At 44.1% G+C, this 20,343-nt stretch overlaps 2 protein-coding genes across 4 annotated transcripts in view; both read right to left on the bottom strand.

The window, feature by feature from the left end:
• LOC149330003 (uncharacterized) overlaps positions 1 to 20,343 on the bottom strand; it is a 120,043-nt gene that overhangs the window by 62,555 nt on the left and 37,145 nt on the right. The window lies entirely within an intron of this gene.
• Positions 628 to 13,904, bottom strand: LOC149330005 (uncharacterized). Of its 3 annotated transcripts, XM_089560716.1 has the most exons (4): positions 5,906 to 13,904; positions 4,546 to 4,599; positions 2,899 to 3,279; positions 628 to 2,814 (listed from the first exon to the last, which is right to left on the bottom strand). In XM_089560716.1, the coding sequence occupies exons 1-4, from the start codon at positions 6,135 to 6,137 to the stop codon at positions 2,471 to 2,473; spliced, it is 1,011 nt and encodes a 336-aa protein (XP_089416842.1). In that variant the 5' UTR covers positions 6,138 to 13,904; the 3' UTR covers positions 628 to 2,470. The 3 variants fall into 3 exon arrangements, with proteins under 3 accessions (XP_089416842.1, XP_089416840.1, XP_089416841.1); XM_089560714.1 differs by having other exon boundaries at positions 628 to 3,279; XM_089560715.1 differs by having other exon boundaries at positions 628 to 3,264.

Below are 20,343 nucleotides of genomic sequence, written 5' to 3'. Positions count from 1 at the left end.
AATTGTGTTGAGTCAGAAGTGATTCCTCCTTTATCTATGCAAGTTTAACACAACAAATGGATTCCCTGGAAGTGAGAACCTTAACAGCACTGCTTACAGGCCTTAATGACCTTAACGATGCTGGTTACACGCCCTTTCTCTTACCATAAAATCGCGAGCCAGTATAACTCAGAAGCACCTATTTGTTGTTATGCACTCAAAGAGAGGGCATTATGTCTAGAGAGTTGGCTCTATAACTCGTTTGGTTTAGTTTACAGGGGTTTCACGTCCCAAAGTGGCTCAGGCTTTGAGGGACGCCGCAGTAAACGGCTCAGAAAATTTTGAATACCTGTCACCGTGTACAATGACACTGCACAGTACACAGGCCTCTAGAATTTCACCTCCATCGAAATTCGACCACCGTGGCCGGGATTCAACCCGCGCTTTTCGGGTCAGCAGCCGAGCGCTCTAACCACAAAGCCACAGCGGCTGTGGTTTTCTAACTGCGACGTACTTAGTGATCATTCTTTGAATACACAAGGTAAACAAACATTCTTTGATTAGAAAGCTCTACTCCTATATGCCAAAGCACAGAAATTTGAGAACACTGAATTATTTTTTAAGCAAAAAGTTTCTTACAACCCCAAATCTGAATTATTCTTTTATTGGCGGAAATGTTTTTCTCAATGCCAAATTTAAAGCAGTCCAGGATACTAGGCAGATTTACAACCTATTACGTATCGTATATCTTCAAACATTTGACATTGACTTTTAAAATCACATTGCTTATCACACGCGGTAGTTTCCTCAGTGACGGACAGAAATGATTTATTTTTATTGCAGAATTGCAATGCATTTGATGGGGTTGAATTTGAAACTGGTGTCCAGAGAAGGCTGTCCGATCTTTCTGAACACATATAACATATAAAAGTGAACAAACTCAGCACAACCCTTGAACATGACAGCCTTTGAACCTACGCTACCAGGCACTAGTTTTTGCTAAATGAACTTTCACAATTACTTCATATGAAAGTGGTGTCCTGCATGGGCAAGACTGCACAATGTGCAACAGAGAAGAACGGGGGTTGTTCGTTTTGAACTCACCTAAAAGGTTGCTCATCAATCTTTATTAGAATGAATGCATGCAACGGCATGTCAATGTGCTAAACAAAGCGGATGAGAAAATGAGAAGTTTAAACTCTTCTCCAAAGCAAAAAACAAACAAACAAACAAACAAAAGTTGTTTTGCCTCTGGTAATGCAATGCTACCAGAAAAAATAGCTTTGCTGTGGGGAACAGCACTCAGTGCTGAAGAGTGATGATAGCAATTCTTTGCTGGATGCAAGGCACAATGATGTCTAAGGATGCTCAAAGTATAAGATTAAAAAAAAAAGAGAAAAGCAGCTTTTTGAAGAACTGCACTGCTTTTGAATTTCAACGCACAATATGCCAAGCAGATGAGATTTTACAAAGAGCCAGAATGTATTCGAACATTCTGCAATGGAAACTGCGATAAAATACTAATGTGCACTGAGCAATTTCATACAACTGACCCCAATTAGCACCTTTGCAATACACTACAAGATTACAATGTTTTTCATAGGCTCTAATCGCAGTATTTTTTGTTTCAGCAGCCACGACCTTTGCAGCTTGTTATCAAGAACACCTTACGCAAATAAAAAAGGCTTCTTCAAGTAACACCAACACAAGAAGGAAGCTAGCGCAATTTGAAATGTTCACAAACACCTGATATTCTGACAGCCAAAAAGATTAAAAATGGTGCGGACAAAATAATCCACAAATATGCCATTTATATTCAGCATCGACAGTGCTCTGAGAAATGGTAAAGCAGATATTAGAGAACTCTTTTACAAGTTCTCGTTTCAAAATAAAATAACTTTTCACACCACCAAACTAACGCAAAAGACATCATTTTGAGGTTGGACACCTACTCGTCCTCACTCATTTCTGCTACTAACACTGATGGATAAACACACGAAGATTCACACAAGATCAAGTTTTCCTTCGTTGTCATACAAATATTTATAGGTTGTGACATACATGAGTGAATTTATATTGATTTCAAAAAAAATCAGCCCTCTCAGCCTAAAAATTAAATGGAATTTTGTGCACTTTTACTCCACGAAATTTCTTCACCGAGACAGGCCGACAACTGGCACCAGCGATATTTTTGAAAGTCTTTCTCCAACAAGAAGTGATGCCATCCACGTATTACCATGATTTTATTTCCACTCACGCAGGTTTACGAGCATAGGAGGCTCACTCTCCGTGTTCAGGAAAGACTGAGTGACTGTCTGTGTGTTGCCCAAGGGAACAAATGTTTTCTGAAAACTGAGAGTGAACAAAACTTACAACTTACAATAATGACATTAGCTACCAACACCTTTCATAGGTTACTCAGCTAGAATCTTGTTAGCTAGCATACAAAATGACAGCAAAACACTTATACCAGGGGCATCACGAACCACTGCTATTTTTTGTGAAGAGCCTTCTTGTGGTAGTTCAAGTTTTTCCTATGACTGAATCTCTTTTGGCACAACTCACACTGGTAGGGCTTTATGCCCTTATGGGATCTAACGTGAGTCACAAGGGCTGAACGTACCGCAAAAGCCATGGGGCACAGCTGGCAGTGAAATGGCTTTTCACCCGTGTGGGTACGGATGTGCGCCACCAGGTTGTACTTCACTGCAAAGCTGCAACCACAGTGGTCGCATCGGTAAGGACGTTCGCCTGTGTGAGTGCGCTGGTGTTTAATTAAGTTGGTGCGTTGTGCAAAGCTGCTACCACAGTGGTCACATCGGTAGGGACGTTCGCCTGTGTGAGTGTGCTGGTGTGACTCAAGATGGGCCTTGTTCGCAAAGCTGTTCCCACAAGCGTCACATTTGTAGGGGCGGTCACCTGTGTGAGTGCGCTGGTGCGCGTTTAAAGTGCCTTTTTGTGTAAAGCTGCATCTACATTGGTCACAACAGTAAGGGCGCTCGCCTGTGTGAATGCGCTGGTGTTGCTTTAGGGTGAACTTGCGCGCAAAGCTTTTTCCACAATGGTCACAATGATATGGGCGGTCGACGGTATGCTCTCGGAGATGCGCCACCAGCTTGGACCTCTTTTTGAATCCCTTGCTAGAGTGGGTGAACTCGTCAAGCTTCTTTTTTGCGGGCTTATCACGGTGGTTACCCCTGCCAGAGGGAGTAGATTCCGTGCAGTGGCTCACTCTACGGCTTTGACTGGTTGAATCTTGCACGGCAGGTGCGCCACGTCCACTCTCTGTAAAGACGGAACCTGCATTTTAAGACAAAGTACTTTCAACAAAATGCAAGCACCTACAATCCACAGTTCATTAGGAGTTAGGGATAAATGATAGATGTGGAAGACACCCACATCAAAAGGTGTAGATGTTTATCAAAAGTTTTATTTAACAGACTGCCCTTAAAGACAATTCAGGACTGAAACAAGATGTCCCTGTAGTGAATTCTGCACGCAGTTGAAGAAAAGATTTAGCCTGCAAGAAACATCACCAATGCCAGTCCCTGCCAATGGCCCTTGCACTGGCATTATTGGCATCATGTATGGGGTTTTTAGTAAGGGGAGATACTACCTGCTCCCCACTTAACCGCACCTGACAGAGTTCAAGACTGCCAGATCCCATTCTGCAATCGCGTACACTACTTAGAGCACGCTGAAAACGGCAGGCCTTGCTCAAAGGGAACAAAGGAACGACACTGTAGCTGAAATAAACAGGCATTTCTTGCTACAACAATGCCAGCTAGCAAGATACACTAAGGAATCAAGGATGTCCAACTGAGCAGCACAGTTACAAGCAAACGTTTGCTAATGCCAAGGCAAAGGGGAAACTCTGAAACAAGACTGAACAAGCTGGCGGGAGAATGTTCCCACCACAAGGCATCCCTGCACTAGTGGAGAGTGGAGCGCCGTGTCGAAATGAACATTTGCGACAAATTGCCTAGCACAAGAGAGAGTGCTCTCCCATGCATGCGCAGCAGTCACGCAATCTCTGGTGGTCATGTTTGTGCGACGCAGACACCCTCTTTTGCTAGTTAAGATAACTAGGGAGGATCACATGGCGCTCCCCTCCTTGATACAGGCCTTGGGAGGGTGCACCACAGGAACGTAAACCACAGGGGAAGATGTGGGGCAAAGTCCCGACACAAGACACTGTCCAAAATCTACCCAGGTGCGCTTAATAGCTATATGAATGGTAATTAGTCGCACTTAGCACATAGGACAACGGCATTTCTTTTGCTTTATTTGCCTCTCAGACAGTGTTTAAGAGAGGGCTAAAGCTAAAGGCTAACAGCCTGAGGAGGCATCAAACCCTGTGAAGTTTTTACATCAATGCACAGAACTCACAGGGGTGACAGTTCGGTCAAAAGTTGATATTTCAAAGAACACAACTTTCCAGGATATCGAAGGCAAATATTGTCACTCAGCAGAGTTCTGCAAACTGAAGCTTCCGTATCCTTCACGCTGATTGTCAAAAGACAACCTTCACGAAAACATATATGGAGAAAAACTGTAGACACCAACCTGATAAGTTCTGTGCAGAAGGTACACCATGTTTGTGATTCCCGGGGCTCAAGCCTGCATGTGAAAACCAGATAATATTCACTAAGACAAAAGACCACATGTGCAACAGCTCATGTGGTGGATGATACAATGAATACTGAATACACTCTCGTAAAACAGCTTTACTAGGTTGTGCAAATTCAGTAGGACGAGATTGAAAAGAAGCGAGTTCCAAAGCAACATCATTGATTTTTAATTCTGCATGTAGATTACTAGACCTACGCCCATGAAAAACAGTCAATTGCCTATAAATTGTCTCTTTAGGGTGACCACTTGTGCAAAGCTGTCACCACAATGGTCACAACGGTAAGGATGTTCACCAGTATGAAAGTGCTGGTGTTGCTCTAATGTGAGCTTTAGTGCAAAGCTATCTCCACAGTCGTTACAATGGTATGGGCAATCGCCGGTATGGACTCTGACATGCCGCACTAGCTGAAATCTTATTTTGAATCCCTTGCTGCAGTGGGTGCATTTGTGCAGTTTATTTCCTGTGGGTTTACCCCTGCGGTTACCCATGTTAGGAGTAGATTCAATGCAGCGGCCCACAGGGCGCCTTTCACTGGTTGAATCTTGCACAGGAGGTGTGCCATGGTCGCTCTGTGTGACTGAACCTGTGTTGCACAGGTAGAGAAATTTAAATAAAATACATGGACCAGCATTCCACAGCTCACTTGGAATTTTGGAATTAGAAAGAAAAGTTGTATGTGGAGGACACACTTATCAAAAGTTATGGATGTATACCAAAAGTTTTATTCAACAGATCAGCCGTAAAGAGAACTGATGCCTGAAACAAGACGTGTCTGCAGTCAATTCTGCACGCATGAGGAAAAACATTACGGCTGCAAGAAATGTTTTCAGTGCGAAAAAATAAGGCAGCCTTTGTAATCCATCCAAAGTTGCTGCGTTTGACATTAGCGCTTACACTACTGGCATCACGACAGACACTGTCCAAAGTCCACAGAGGTGGGCTTAATAGCTAAACAAGTGGCAGTCAGCTATGCTTAGCCCAATGCACAAAGCCATTTTTTTTGTTTTATTTGCTCTTCAGAGAGTGTCTAATGGGAGGAAAAGGCTAAAGGCTAAAAGCCAGATCAGCTCTTGGTCTCCTGTACAATTTCTTGCATCAATGAACAGAACTCACAGAGGAGAAAGTTCGGTTAGTATAGTTCACATATCATAGAAAACAACTTTGCAGAATATCGAAGGCCAATACCACCATCATTCACCACAGTTCAGTAAACTAAAGTTTCCGTATCCTACAAACTGCTCTTTGGAAGATAACCTTCAGGAAACCATATATGGAGAAAGTGCAGATTCTAACCTGGTGAGTTCTGTGATGAAGGAACACCATGTTTCTGGACCCTGGAGCGCAAGCCTGCACGTGAAAACCAGATAACATTCACTAAGACAAAAGACCACATGTGCAACAGCTCATGTGGTGTAATGTGGATGACACAATGAATACAGAATACACTCTTGTAAAACACCTTTACCAGGTTGTGCAAATTCAGTAGGACGAGACTGAGAACAAGTGAGTTCCAAAGCAACATCATTGACTTTTAATTCTGCATGCAGATTACTATAGCTATGCTCATGAAACACAGACAATTGCCTATAAATTTACAGACCTATTAGAATCTAGCCAACAGCCATTGCATTGACAAACTTCCATATTTTGTGGTTTCATGGGAAGGTCAGTTCAAGTCTGCCGACAGAGGCATAAAAACTAATCAGTCTGAGTCATGCTTAATGACACAAAACATTGATAGAGCCATTATTTTTCTATTAAACCTTTTTGTAGCCATTGCTCTGTGCATAGGAAAAAAAGATTCAGAGCATGGCCACTGGTAAAAACGCCCAGTTTACAGCTGCCCACGAATGTTGCCAATTTGCCCAGCATGATGTACTGCCTCCGCCATCTCCAAGAGTGCAATCAATCGAGTAGAAGCACACATAAAACTGCACACTACTCTGTCTTATGTGCAGTTAGAGCATATCACATTTACTTTTGCAACACCCGCATCCCCAGTTTTGGGACAAGAAACCAGGGGGGGGGGGGGGGAAGAAACTACCGTGACCAAAATTCTCAATGCGCTGCTTTGAAAGAGGTTTAAAGGTGACCAGCTTTTCTAACACCATGGATGGCACAGAAGAAGTCCATCCCTGGGACCATGGTGATGAGACCATCGAACAGCAACGAGTGTGAGAGCTGATGATGACAACAATGAAATGTATCACAGCAGACTATACTCATTTTAAAATTAAGGACATTTTGTGATGCAAAGGAACCAGTCGGGTGAAACTAAAAAATGGACACTGCGGATGAGTATGGTAAAACTCGTCTTGCACTAAGCACTACTGCATAGCATCACTAAAGCACACAGCCTAAAAAAAAAAGCATAGGCCAATTTTTCTAAATAGCTTCAGATAAAAAAAAATTTCCAGCTCAAAGACAAATCAAATTCCATACCACCATCATCAAATGAAATCCATACACAAACTCCAGATGAGCAGATCAACATTCAGTATTGTTAGAAAACTAAAACAAACATTGTCGCAATATACACCATAGAGATAAAAATAACCTGCTCTTAAAAAGGCCTCAAAACGAAATGGAAAATGTCAGAATGCATGCTAAATGAACACAGCAATGAATATAGTTTCGACAGAGTCAATAATGCTTCGTGCAATGACAAAATGAGGTCAGTCACTTATGACAAACCACAAGGAATCACAGTGTACTCTTCAGGAAAGCCAAAAGGACGCCAATAAACCAGTGAACAGTGGCAAACACAATAGGGTATAAAATTCACCACACGATACAGCACAGGTTTTACAGAGCTTAAGTCTTCACACAGCACCAATCAGGGGACAAAGGAAGAGTTCGAAGTGCTGGAGTTACATCGAATTACGTAAGCAAGCATTCGCAGATTCAAGGTCATACAGTATTCAGGATAAAGATTGGTGTGTCAATCACAGATGCACAAAAGGCCAATAATTTCAATGCACCCAATTTTCACCCTGTATGTTTCACCTTTGATTGAAAAATGAGAGAATAGTGCATAAATGAAAAAAATCAATTTGTCCAAATAACAGAAAGTTCATACAAGCATCAGCATAACTGCATTCCGTGCTTTCATACGGTGTCACAAATGAAGTTTTTCACAATGACCATCAACTCAGAAGTGCTCTTGCTTTGATGTCCGAATAACAGGATGGGGTCTGATTCACCTCAGTTTACACCAAAAATAAAGTCATCCTTTCCTGCAATTTGTATTTTTGATTGAGGATAATATTTTCGAATCAATGGGTCTCCTTTATTAAGGTGCACACCAGATGCTTACTTTTATAATTTATTTTTTTCAGTTCTCCGTGTCACAAAGTTACTTGACGAAGGGCATGCAATTTCCTACTGACACCGGCACAGACTTTCCTACAAAAATATGCGACATCTCCTGAATGTTGCAACTGCCCTAAAACATGCGCCTATCTGACTCACTGTCTTCTAGAATGCCCCAAAGCTATTGAGCTGCTGAGTGAACAAATAATGTGATTCTACTATAGTACTACTAATTGCCCATGTTGCTGGCCTCACTTGATTCCTCTATGTGGTCAGGTGTTCTGTTTGTGCCGTGACTGAAATGCGAATCCCGCTGAGAGCTTAATTTAAAGTGTTCAACCATTGCACGCCAGTGGTTCCTGCTACACGGCTCTTGAGCTAAGAAGAATGTGGCGCCATTTTTATTCCTGTTATTCCCTCCTTCCCTCTCCATCCTAAGCCTGATGTCATTTCTGTGGAAAGAATATTATTGCTTACGAAATGAGTTCACTAAAAAAAATTTGTAATGAGGGTGGTCCACATTTTCCTTAATATTTAGATCCCTGTAATTCAAGCAATACATTAAAAACGCTTCCATCTAATTTTGTACATAGACACAGTGCACTGAGATCATTGCACATAGCATTTTCTAGCTTATGAGCATCAAGCAGTGGAGTCATGGAAAGTTGTCAGGCGTGGTTTTGAAGGTTTCTTCCTCAGGAACCTTGAACACATCGGCTTATCGATAATGGCCTGCAAAATAATGAAGAACAAATGAGAGCCACTACAAAACAAACACAAATGCCACAAGCAACACGGCCGGTGTGCTTTTGAGCAAATGGCAATGCACACAGAAGCAAGCAGGCTCAGCAGATCATAATATGAGCGGGCAGGCTCAAATTATGATCTCTTTTTGCAACGGCGGTGCACATTTAGATTTTTTTGCCTCCTTTCATACTACAACGATGATTTGCAATCAGTAAATCATTCCTGACATGTACACAAGCTGTCTAATTTTGACAATAAAGGCAAAATAACACTCATCTGCATTAGGCTTAAAAATGCGGCCCATGCAACTTGAAAAATGTGATTGAAAACATCAGGATACAAACCTAACCTAAAGAGCGTCAGAGCGAGAAGGTGCCTTCATGAGCCTTAATTTGGATCTCTATAGCCAAACATTCGCGTGCCCAAAAAGTATGACCAGATTACCAAGGAGGCACCCAATAAGAAGCTCACAAACTGGTCATGCTTTCTGGCCACATATGAGGATGCAAGGGTCAGGGGATAACACAGCACGTCCAACAATGAGGTTTTTACCAAGGCATCGACAGACTGCCAGCTTACAATGCAACCCTATGCCTTTCCACAGAAAAATTCTGACTTGTGACGCCGCATGACTACGTTTATGGCTGTGGCCTAATAATCGCTGTCGTGACATGTGGCAACACAGTTCGTAGGTCAGGATGAGATGTCCTCCTCTGACCCTTTGAAGGGATGATTAAACATAAAAATATGGCTACAGTCATGCATTACAACCAGCCAAAACAAATTCAATAAAGTATTTTCAATTCGGGAGAAGACAGATACATGCACAACCAACCAAAGATTTGCTCAATCAGAAAAAGAATGCTTCAGTTGCAATTTCAAGCTGAGCATCCAACCGTAATGGAGAAATGACTCCTGCCTTGCTTTTACGCAATTTTTTTATCGACACTTCCTAGCAAAGATATTATGCCAAACAGACAAAAAAGCAGATATGAAATAAATAAAATAATGATGGCTAGAAGAAGAGGCATTATCACAACTAAGAAATGCAGGACAATTTGTGAACCTGGAGGAGCTGGTGCATAACTTGCAAGGAACTCTTACAAAAACACACAATGGCTAAAGAGCCATCAGACTCCAAGAAAATGTAGAACGAAAAAATTGCGCAACATGTCATAGAAAGCGAAGGAATATAGTGTGGAATACAAAAAATAGCCTTGAATGGAAAAAAAATAAACAGAACAGGATCCAAAGCTTACAAATAGGAAGGGGCAGTAGAAAAATAAAACAATGAACCACTTCAACTGCCTAGGCGAGGTGGCACTCGCAACAGGCCTGATACAAAGGGGATGCCGATAGTTATCTATTTATCTAGGCGACATCTCTTGGTGCATGGTACAAAGGCACGTCCCGCAATACATATTTTACAGGATAGGAGCATCAAGCTATGGGTCGGCAGAGACTGGCTGCAGTTTTCCTCTGGAATGCTCTTCCCCTGGCTACAGGTGCTCCTTCACTGGCTGCAAAATTGAGAACACACAAAAAGGCACAGCACGCACACAAAAAATACACTGGCATTGTTCAATATGGCTATGGGATGTAGTCCTGCTTTTTAAAATAGACCATTTAGTGGAACAGAAGGGTATAACGCATTTTTCATTCCAGTGAAGAGGCTATATTAGGATGTGGAAAAAGAATTTTATACTTGCATGCCAAGGAGACTACTTCAGTATAAAAACACTGGTGACATGCGTTGAAGCTGTTTGTACCAGTTTTCGGCATAAACTCCTGGTTACAGGTACCGCCATCGGGATATCGTTAACCAGCTTACACAAGTCACCGTAACGCACCATGAACGGTTTTCACACATAACGGCACAGAATTCATAAATCATCACACATTTTACCGCAAAGCTTTATACTGCAAAAGAACTAATTGTTGCATTTGCTATGCGATTACAAACACAAGAGAACGTAGGTATCCGAGAAGAAATGCGAACGGCGCAATCTCCACGAATGTGCTGTCTTTGCTAAAGCCTGCTACAAGAGAAATAAGGTGTGGAAAGTTCACTGGTGACTGAGTCAATGAGATGGTCACGACCAAAAACACACCCCATATGAGTGTTCATAAATTAACGACAAATGCAGCTTTGCAGCCTATTGTATCTACTTGCCAACTGATGCAACTGTTGAAGTAGCAGGTTTAAAGGAATGATTCCAGCAAACTTCACAGAAGAAAAGTTGTCTGGTATTGCAGTCATACAGTTCTGCAGCTTTCATGTTACTGAAAAAAGCGTCAATAAGCCCAAATCACTTTCATGACTGCACGAGGACATTTGGGCACGCACGTACAAAGACGGAGCATATCTTCACAAGCGTAAGCTGCCGTACGCGACCGAAGCGTGGCCTTGTGGTAGAGCATCTGCCCCGCATTCGGCAGGTGCTGGGTTCAATCCCCAGTGAAAGGGTACAAGATTTCCCCTGGCCTGGTGCTCAGCTCTTCTAGGGTGAGATGCTTGGGAAAAGGGTCTTAGACCAAACAGTTGCCTTGACGGATCAGCGATAAGTCCCGCCGTCAAGCAACCATAAGCCCGCCTCGTGCGGCAGAAGCCCAACTTGTGGCCCTTTTTTTTTTCTGTAAGGCGCAGCTTTTTGCTCAAGTTGGCGCAGTGCCACTGAACCCACGTTAGAGCGAACTCGTTTAAACTTCATCGAACTCTCCAAACTCCGCCGAAACTGTGAACTCTGAACTGAATCACGAACCACCTTTGCAGGCTGATGGTGTTTGAAACTGGTTTTGCCCCCGAAAGGACACAGCGGGGTTTGCGGAGCCTCTTCTAAGCACACACCCCTGAAGAAGCTGAGCACTGGGCCGGGGGTGGCTTGTACCCATTTTTACCGGTGGGTGTCCGGCGGTGGGTTTTGAACCAACCACCTACCGCAGCCGAGACGGGCGCTCAAACCACTGGGCCACGACTGCGGTCGAATAATGTTATCCTTGCTTGGTATGCACATAGACTGCTGCTGATGCTGCTGCGGTGAGCCAGCGGAACAGTGCGAGAGTTGGGGCGTTCTATGGGTAGAACTGCAGGACGGTGTGTGTAAACCGTGGCGCTGAGGGAGGTTTTCCCTGCGGAGGGGCTTTCTTTCTCCTCACGTAGAGTGAAAGGCCGTTGCGTTAGGGCTTTGCTCGCGTTCGAACCGCGTTGGCCGAGGGGTACCTACCACCTTTAGCAGGCTGCGAGGTTTATCGAAACTGGGCTTGGCCCGCAAGGGGCACAGCGGGGTTTACGGAGCTCCTCCCAAGCGTACACCCCTAAAGGAGCCGAGCGCCAGGCCGGGGGATGCTTGTACCCATTTTACCGGTGGGTGCCCGGTGGTGGGATTCGAACCAACCACCTCCCGCAGCCGAGACGGGCGCTCAAACCACTGGGCCACGACTGCGGTCGAATAATGTTATCCTTGCTTTGTATGCACATAGATTTCTTCTCCTTCTTCTTCATCCTAAGAATGGCGCATACCCACGTGGGGGGATTGGCCAAGGTGTAGCGACATAAACAAGGAAATTTCCATCAGCGATTACGACAAAATATTGGAGCCAAGCGTAAATTTTGAAAAAATGTGTCAATGAAAAACGACAGAAGAATATTTAAAGTTAAATAACAAAGAACACTGCAGTGAAAAAAAAGAGAAAAACTCCAAGAATTTTACAAGAGTTAGCGAATCAACCTCCCAGTTGCAATTATGTAATCACGGAGAATCCCACAAATTGAACCCAATGCAAATCCTTTGGCGCTAGCACCGAAGGACACTGGCAGAGATAACGGGAGCCCTAACCTGGAGAGGGACCTCCAGGTAAATCTTTCTCTGAAGTGCGAACTTTGGACAGTATAGAAGGAAATTGTCCACAGATTCAACGTGCCCACATGAGTCACCTAGGTTTGTCGGTGACCACCCACATCCGCATAGATATAAATTTAAACTGGGAATCCTGCACTGCAGTCGCGTCATTGATACCTCACACTGCCTGACATCAGTCATCGGGTCCAACGACCTGAGGAAAGTTCACTCTGTCAGTACTTGAAAGCGGGAAATTAGATCAGCGATACTGGCTTTGAGATAAAGCAGGGTGTTTGAAACTGATTTTGGGAGACCAAGGCAGAGACGTAGAGCTTTTCTTTCCAGTAAGATTAAGAGTTGCATCTTGTAGTTTGCGCTACCAGAGAACGGAATGCAACCGAATTCAAGTATAGGTCTTGCATCAGCTTTGTATAGTAATAATAACGTGTCGCGGCGCATCCCAAACTTTTTATTGGCGATTTGTCTCAGCCGGCCTAGAGCGTGTTCTCCTTTAAACACATTGTTCTTTATATGAAGGCTCCAATCTAATGCTGGGTGATAAGTAACACCCAGATATTGAATGGATTCCGCTTGTGAAATCTGGTTAGAGCGGTGGACTAATGAAATTTGCAAAGGCGTGTCTGGAGGAAATACCGGTATGCCACATTTGTAACATTCAGGGATGAATTAATATGATGCAACCAAACTCCAACAGCATCAAAATATCCCTGCAGAATCTGGTAAAGGGAATGGATATCCCTGGCAAAAGCGAAAAAAAACTATTATATCAGGACGAATGGGGATGTCACTGACCAAAGTATTAAAAAGCAGCAGTGATAGCACTGAACCTTGCGGCACTCCTCTTGACTGATAATAAGTATTAGAACATAGGGCTCCCTCTGTGCAGTAACAGTATCTGTCCTTCAGAAATTCAGATATCCACGCCTAAATATAGGTTGGAGGATGTAACTGCGAAAGTCTGTTAAGTAAAACAGTATGTTCTATACTATTCACAGGCCTTTGCAACATCAAGAGTCACCAAAGCTGACACTTCCCTTCTGCATATCGAGAGCCAGACACTACTAACCAGATCAACATGTGCAGACCATATAGAGCATCCGCGATCAACGCGAACCTGTACTGAGCTAAGGCCATTAACATCTTGAACATGTTTTGTGAGATTACTATACACTATTCTTTCGATTAATTTCGATAGATTTGAAGTCAGCACAATCAGACGAATATTATTTAAGACGTATGCTTTGAAACTAATGGCGGCGCAACAAGGATGCTAACACGAAAGGGACACCACATGAGCACACTACCAACTGTTTATTACATGGAAAGGTGGCATATTTAAACATACAGCTCAGGCATGACACTCATCGCACTATCGCTCCGAACCTAACATGTGGATAAAAAGCAGCAACATCAGGATAACGGACAAGAAACCTTTAACCCCTGCAGAATTTGACCCGCCTCCGTTTTCTTACGATTTTTTATGCTCCCGCGCCCTGTCGTTAGAAAAATCGTTAGAAAACGGAGGCGGGTCGAATTTGCCCCTACATTGTAAAGATTTGAAGTGAGAGCCAGTGCTAAATGGAATAAGGACTCTGGGCAGGAGTTGCGATCAGGCGGCACGTGAAATTCCTGAGGCTTTTATGATCAATAAGAAGGGAAGCACTTGTGTTAGCGACTCTTCAGTATCCCTCCATAGAAATTAAGTGTCCTTTTTTGATAGTTTTTTGTGACGTCATGTACTGCGAGTCTTTTCAGCCCTGCATTTATAGTGGCCGTCTGTTGATTTTTAGGCGGGTTGTTAATTTTGTTATTGTTTTGGTCCCTTCCTTTGTGTTGTTTTTCTGGTTCTGACTGCTTTTGCTTCATGTGTTTGACTCTGCCTTTGCTACGATTGTCATGTTTTTCTTTTTACTTTTTATTTTCGATATTTGATTTCTGACTGGTTTTGCTTCTCATGAGAGAGAGAGAAACTCTTTAATGAAATAGATTGTTTGACACTGCTCTTGCCAACAGATGGCCTCCTCCACTAATTTCTCTTATCAGAATCTCTAAGTTTTTTTCTGCGGGGGTTCAAGGTTTCTTGTCTGTTCTCCCGATGTTGCTGCTTTTTTTCCAAATGTTTGGTTCGGAGCAATAAAGTGATGAGTGTCATGCCTGAGCTGTATGCTTAAATATGCCACCTTTCCATGTAATGAACAGCTACTTGTTGGTGTCCTTGTTGCGCTGCCGTTCATTTCACCATGCACCAACTCTCCCCTCAGGCCATTCTTCTGATGTATCCTTTCCCTGCATCTTTCATCAATAAAATAATGTTCGCTATCTACCAAATGCTAGAAATCCATGCATTTTTCAATCAAGCACTGACAATATCTAAGAGGTTGCTTGTAAAATCCCAGACTTAAATTTTTAATCATGCCAACAGTGACACCATCTTCTTTTCCTGGAGCTTCAGGATGCAACATTGCCAGGACTGAGAGGAGCTCTGATGCGTCAACCTCGGTACAATCCGAAGAGGGTGAGGCTGTGCACAACAGTACGTTTCTCCGCGTCTGGAAACGTAACGCCAGTCCCCGAGCAATACTCTCCACGGTTTCCTGAGCCTTTTGTGGTGATAACACTGTTGAAGAAGTGAGGCGAGGGACTGGAGAACTCTTGTTAAGTTCCATGAATCTATACAGGGCCTTCAGAATACGAGGATTTCAAAAATAAGTGTTTAAATTTCGGCTATAGTCCTCCTAGGCTTTTGCAATTGTTCTTTTGAAAGATGCAGAGAAAAATTTGTAATTTCACCAATTAGCTGGACTCTGGTTGCAGGATGGCTTCTTCCAGGCCGCTTTTCTGCGACAATAGGCCTTCTCACATTCTTCAGTCCACCAGGGTGACGGCTCTTCATTAGAGGCTGCTGCGTACACAGTGAATATTGAGTGGTCTACTGCACTTTGCCAAAATGAAATCGTCTGCTGAGCTCTGTCATCCTGGCTAGTACTGCCTACAGAGGTAAGTGAGGCGGACATCAAACTTTTATAAATACTGTCGTTGACAAATTTATGGGTTACATAACTATTTTTGAGCAGACATAACCGGATAGTGAAAGTTACACGAAAGTGGTCACTAGATGTACCTGAATCTTTTGTCGACCAATCAGCCTGCCTGCTGATGATGTTAAGTCAATGGCTGAGCGAGCAAAACCTCGCATAAAAGTTATTTCTCTTGAATTGCAACAGTGTACAGCATTTGCAGACAGCCACGAACAGAGAAGCTGCCCGCAGGAATCAGCACGACTTTCCCAATCACTATGGTGGTAATTAAAACCTCCTGCAATGACTACACTGCCTTAGCCAGCCACCAAGCTGTCTAAACAGTCTGTCCTGTGTACACCTGAAGGAAAATAGACATTAGCAATTGTAATATCGGCACACTGCGGAAATGAAATTTTTGATTGCTAAAAGCTCGGTCAGGGAGACGAATTTTCGTAGAGATAGATGCCTGATGAGACATATGTTTAGATAGCATGGTTAGCAATCCACCTCCCCTGCCAGCATTTCGATATGATCTGAAAACTCTAAAGTTTCTCACTGAAAATGATTTATAAGGTGATAACCACCTTTCTTGTAAAAGTATGATACCAGGGTTATGTTTGTGAATAAGTAGTTCCAGAACTGGAATAGACGAGAGTACGGAGCGGCAATTCCATTGTAACACTTTGATACCAGCCATGATTATTCACCAATTGAAGAGGCAGAAACCGCCTCTTTGATTGGTTTATTGGGGTTTAACGTCCCAAAGCAACTCAGGCTATAAAGGACACCGTAGTGAAGGGCTCCGAAAATTTCGACCACCTGGAGTTCTTTAACATGCACTGACATCGCACAGTACACGGGCCTCTAGAATTTCGCCTCCATCGAAATTCAGCATCCGCGGCTGAGATCGAACCCGCGTTATCCGGGCCAGCAGCCAAGTGCCGTAACCACTGAGCCACCGTGCCTCTTTGAGGATATCAAAATGGGGAAGAAAATTGGGTGGTTCTTTTTTAGTTTTCATCTGGGGAGAACTAGGTTTAGATGGTGACAAGGAAGCACAATGCTTCTGCGCAGGACAGGACATTTCGACATCTGTTGTGCAGATGTCGGGGCGACATGCACTGCCAGGAACAGAGACGTTAGATGGGACCTGAGAAGCATCAGCAGTGACGTTGAGCGGCTCGCACTAGCTGCACAAGCTGACACAGATGCAGACGTTGCTGCCAGAACGGATGTTGATGGCGACACACATTGAACTGCAACAAACTGAGCCAACACCTCAGAAACTTTGTTTAGCATTCGCTCAACCACATTGTTAAGGGCTTTTTCTGCAGTGGTGACAATGGAGGCAGTCAAGTTGGACTCAATGCCTTCAACAGAAGCACGCACACGACTAGCGTATGAATCTTTCTTTCTGTTCAGAAGAGCGTAAGCATCAGCTCTGGAGCACCCCTTCTCTTTGGAGATGTTAAACAAGCTGCGCTCTTCACTGCGTTTTGTGCAATCGGCACCATCTCCTGGGTGGTTATTGCTGCAGAGGTAGCAATGAGGCTGATCTGGGGTGCTGTTATCAGGAGCATGACCTTCTCCAACGAAACGGCAGCAGGTCTCTGACTTGCATGCTCTGCCACTATGCCCGAACCGCCAGCAGTTAGTGCATTGCAGAGGGGGCGGTTGCAGAGTGTCTGCATGGTATACAATCGGCCAGACTTTTAGCTCATGAGGGCAGGAAGAGCCGGCAAAAGTTGTTATTACAGATTCGCCAGCAACATGCGAGCCGTTTATCTCTCTACTGCAGCAATTGACTGAAAGGACTTCAACTCCTGGTTTGGTTTGGTTTGGTTTGGGGGGTTTAATGTCCCAAAGCGGCTCAGGCTATAAGACGCCGTAGTGAAGGGCTTCGGAAATTTCGACCACCTGGGGTTCTTTAACGTGCACTGACAGCGCACAGTAAAAGGGCCTCTAGAATTTCTCCTCCAAAGAAATTCCGCCGCCGCGGCCGGGATCGAATCCGCGTCTTTTGGGTCAGCAGCCGAGCACCATAACCACTGAGCCACCGCGCCGGCGGACTCCAACTCCTGCATTCTAAAATTATTCTATAATTTCTTGCGGGGAAGATACTGGGTCGATACCGCGCACAATACCCTTGACACATGCAAGCTGTTCGGGAATGAATGCTCTCACTGGCAATGAGCTGAAAATTTTGCACTGAAGCAAGACTGCTACACAAGCGATGTCTGAGGACTTGCAGACAATGATCTTAGCTCGTGTTGAATTCGTTTGGGTGGTTTTCATTTTGATCGCACCGTCACCGATTGGGACGAGAGCCACAGGAATTGCATCAATGCCATTTTTTTGGAAGGACTCAAGCGGCAGGCTTTGGGCCCGCAAGCTGGCAAACGAAGCGGCCAACCCTCCACCTGGGGAGGTCAAAGACATCTCTCAGCGAAACGCCCCCTCAGGTTCACATGCATGAACTGCGTCTTAAACTAGGCCTTGGCCAAAACCCCCCAACGTAGAACGGCCTCACCAATGACGAACAAGCCGGAACCGCCAGGAAAATCACAGAAACAGCGGAATCCCGCAAGGATACGTCAGCGCACTCCTTCCGTCTTATTCTCCTTACAGACCGACAACACAAATTGTGTAACTCGACAGCTAGAGGAACCTGAAGGAACTGTCACAACCAGCAACACACGAAAAGCAGGTCCCCTAGGCATGAAACGTTGCGTAAGGCTAAATGGAGGAAGACGATCCTCGTGTCACGTGACTTTTAATGACGTCATTCCAAAATGGCGTTTGTTTAGGTACATTTCTGGGTACTTTTTGTTGCAAAATTAGGTAAAAATGGCGTCGCAAAATTTTGAAACGTCCCTAGCCATAGTTTCTAGGTCGCTGGCGTCTCCACGGTTGCCACGGTGACCATCGTTGTCTTCGCCAACGCCACGGTGGTTTGTTGACATGGCTGCGATGGCTGTTTACCGCGCGGTGCATTGACGTGTGGAGTAAGTGCTGCCGTGAAAGTCATCAAAGGTTGGTGCAATGACGAGTAATATTGACCGCGCTAACGTCCGGACTTGTACCCCAGTGCCCTAGTGTTGTCTTTATTATGCAAGTTTGCAGTGCGACCTGTTCCAGCCGTGGTGTGATATCGGAAGCCCCTAGAGAGGTTTAGCAAGGCGGTGCTTGACTGAATTTGAGGTCACTTCAGTTCTCTTCGGCACCTTTCGGTATTGTATCTCGTGTTTGAACATTGCCTCCTCTAGAAGGAGGCAATGGTTTGAAGCATTGGATGAGTGTCGAAAATGATGTTTCCTTGTGTTGCGCGTAACTGATTCTGACCTCTACGTACTGATAGGATGAGCTCGTATGCATAAAAATGGTGGGTACTGCGAGCCATTTGGCAGTTGCGGTACATATATGCTATGTTCCTGGAGTCCTGCATGTGTGCCCACCGGCGACAAGCTATGCTAAAAAAAAAATTAAAATGCGGAAGGAAGGCGGAATGGACGTATACACGCTAGCCTTTGAAAGGACAACACATCTTCCGTCATAATGTTTGATATGCCTGCAGTGTCTACCCACCAACTAGCCAAGCTGTAATGGATTACTTCGCGTTGACACCCATGTTGCGCAAAGCACACGGTAGGCCACAGCTGCTTTGTACGACGCCGTAGCGTTGCCCACGGAGAGACTTAATTCACGCAACTCGACGCATCGTGCCACGCCGCTTTCTTCGCTGATAGGCGTTTAGCAAATGGCGTAGTATGGTCACACCACCGAACCTTTGAATATCTAGAAAGCTGCTTTTCTTTTATCTATTTGGTGAAGTGTTTATATTCATTAAGTAGAACGTGTGGTTCTTGGTGTATTTCTTGTAACGTTCAGCATTGGAATAAAGCCAGACAAGGCCGAAACTTGTTTTGCTTGCTCTGTCATTTCTGTAATGGTTTGTGATGAAGTGGGAGGCTTGACTTAGGCTGTCAGCATCTGCGTAGCCAGAGTGGCCCTTGGGTTTGTTTGGGAACGATGTTGGGTTATTGCAGGGTAAGTAAAACACAACACAGAGAGAAACGTAAACACTCCGGATGATCAGTTTCTTGCACTTTCTGTGTGTTACATTTTCTGAGCTTCAATTTCTAGACGCCGTGAATGCATTCCAAATTTCACAGCTGTTTTTTCTGCTGCAGCAGTTAGTAAAAACACAGACTGATAGGCAAGTTGGTATGACATAATAAGGCAAAAACAGCAGACCTGCATAAGGAAGATGCTGCGTGTTGTCTCATCTTCCTTCATCCTTGTGCAGGGTGCACTGTTTTAGCCTTATTAGTAAAAGTATGTTGTACAGGGACATTGGATGCCATGCATGCCGTAATGCGCTGCATTAACATTTGTAGCTAGAAGGGTTTCTTTTTGACATTAGCATTGTATAAGTGAATATAATTTGTGCGCATACATGAATAGCATGCTGGCTTGGCCTTATGTAGGCCACTGCATCATTACGAAGTGTATGAGGTGTCACATTAATTGCGCGCCTGCTTTTACTGCACGTTGTCAGTTTTGAGGGGAAAATCTGTTTTGTGTGGAGTCAGCAGTGACTAGGCAAACGACCTTTAAATGCAAATAAGCTTGCTCCATAGATGGCAGCTCTGTGGGGCAATGGACACACACACAAAAAAAGAGTAGCCATGACCTTTCAATATAATGTTAAGAAGCAGCATAAACCAAACATCAACACGCCATGCATGTGACATGCTTCTCTGCATACAGTGAAGAGCTTAAAAATGCATGA

This window comes from Amblyomma mixtum, chromosome 9 (genome assembly GCF_055824585.1).
Source record: "Amblyomma mixtum isolate Tamu chromosome 9, ASM5582458v1, whole genome shotgun sequence".
NCBI classification, from domain to species: Eukaryota; Metazoa; Arthropoda; class Arachnida; order Ixodida; family Ixodidae; genus Amblyomma; species Amblyomma mixtum.
Note: the sequence above shows the minus strand (reverse complement) of the source record. Positions and strands in the feature narration are given on the sequence as shown.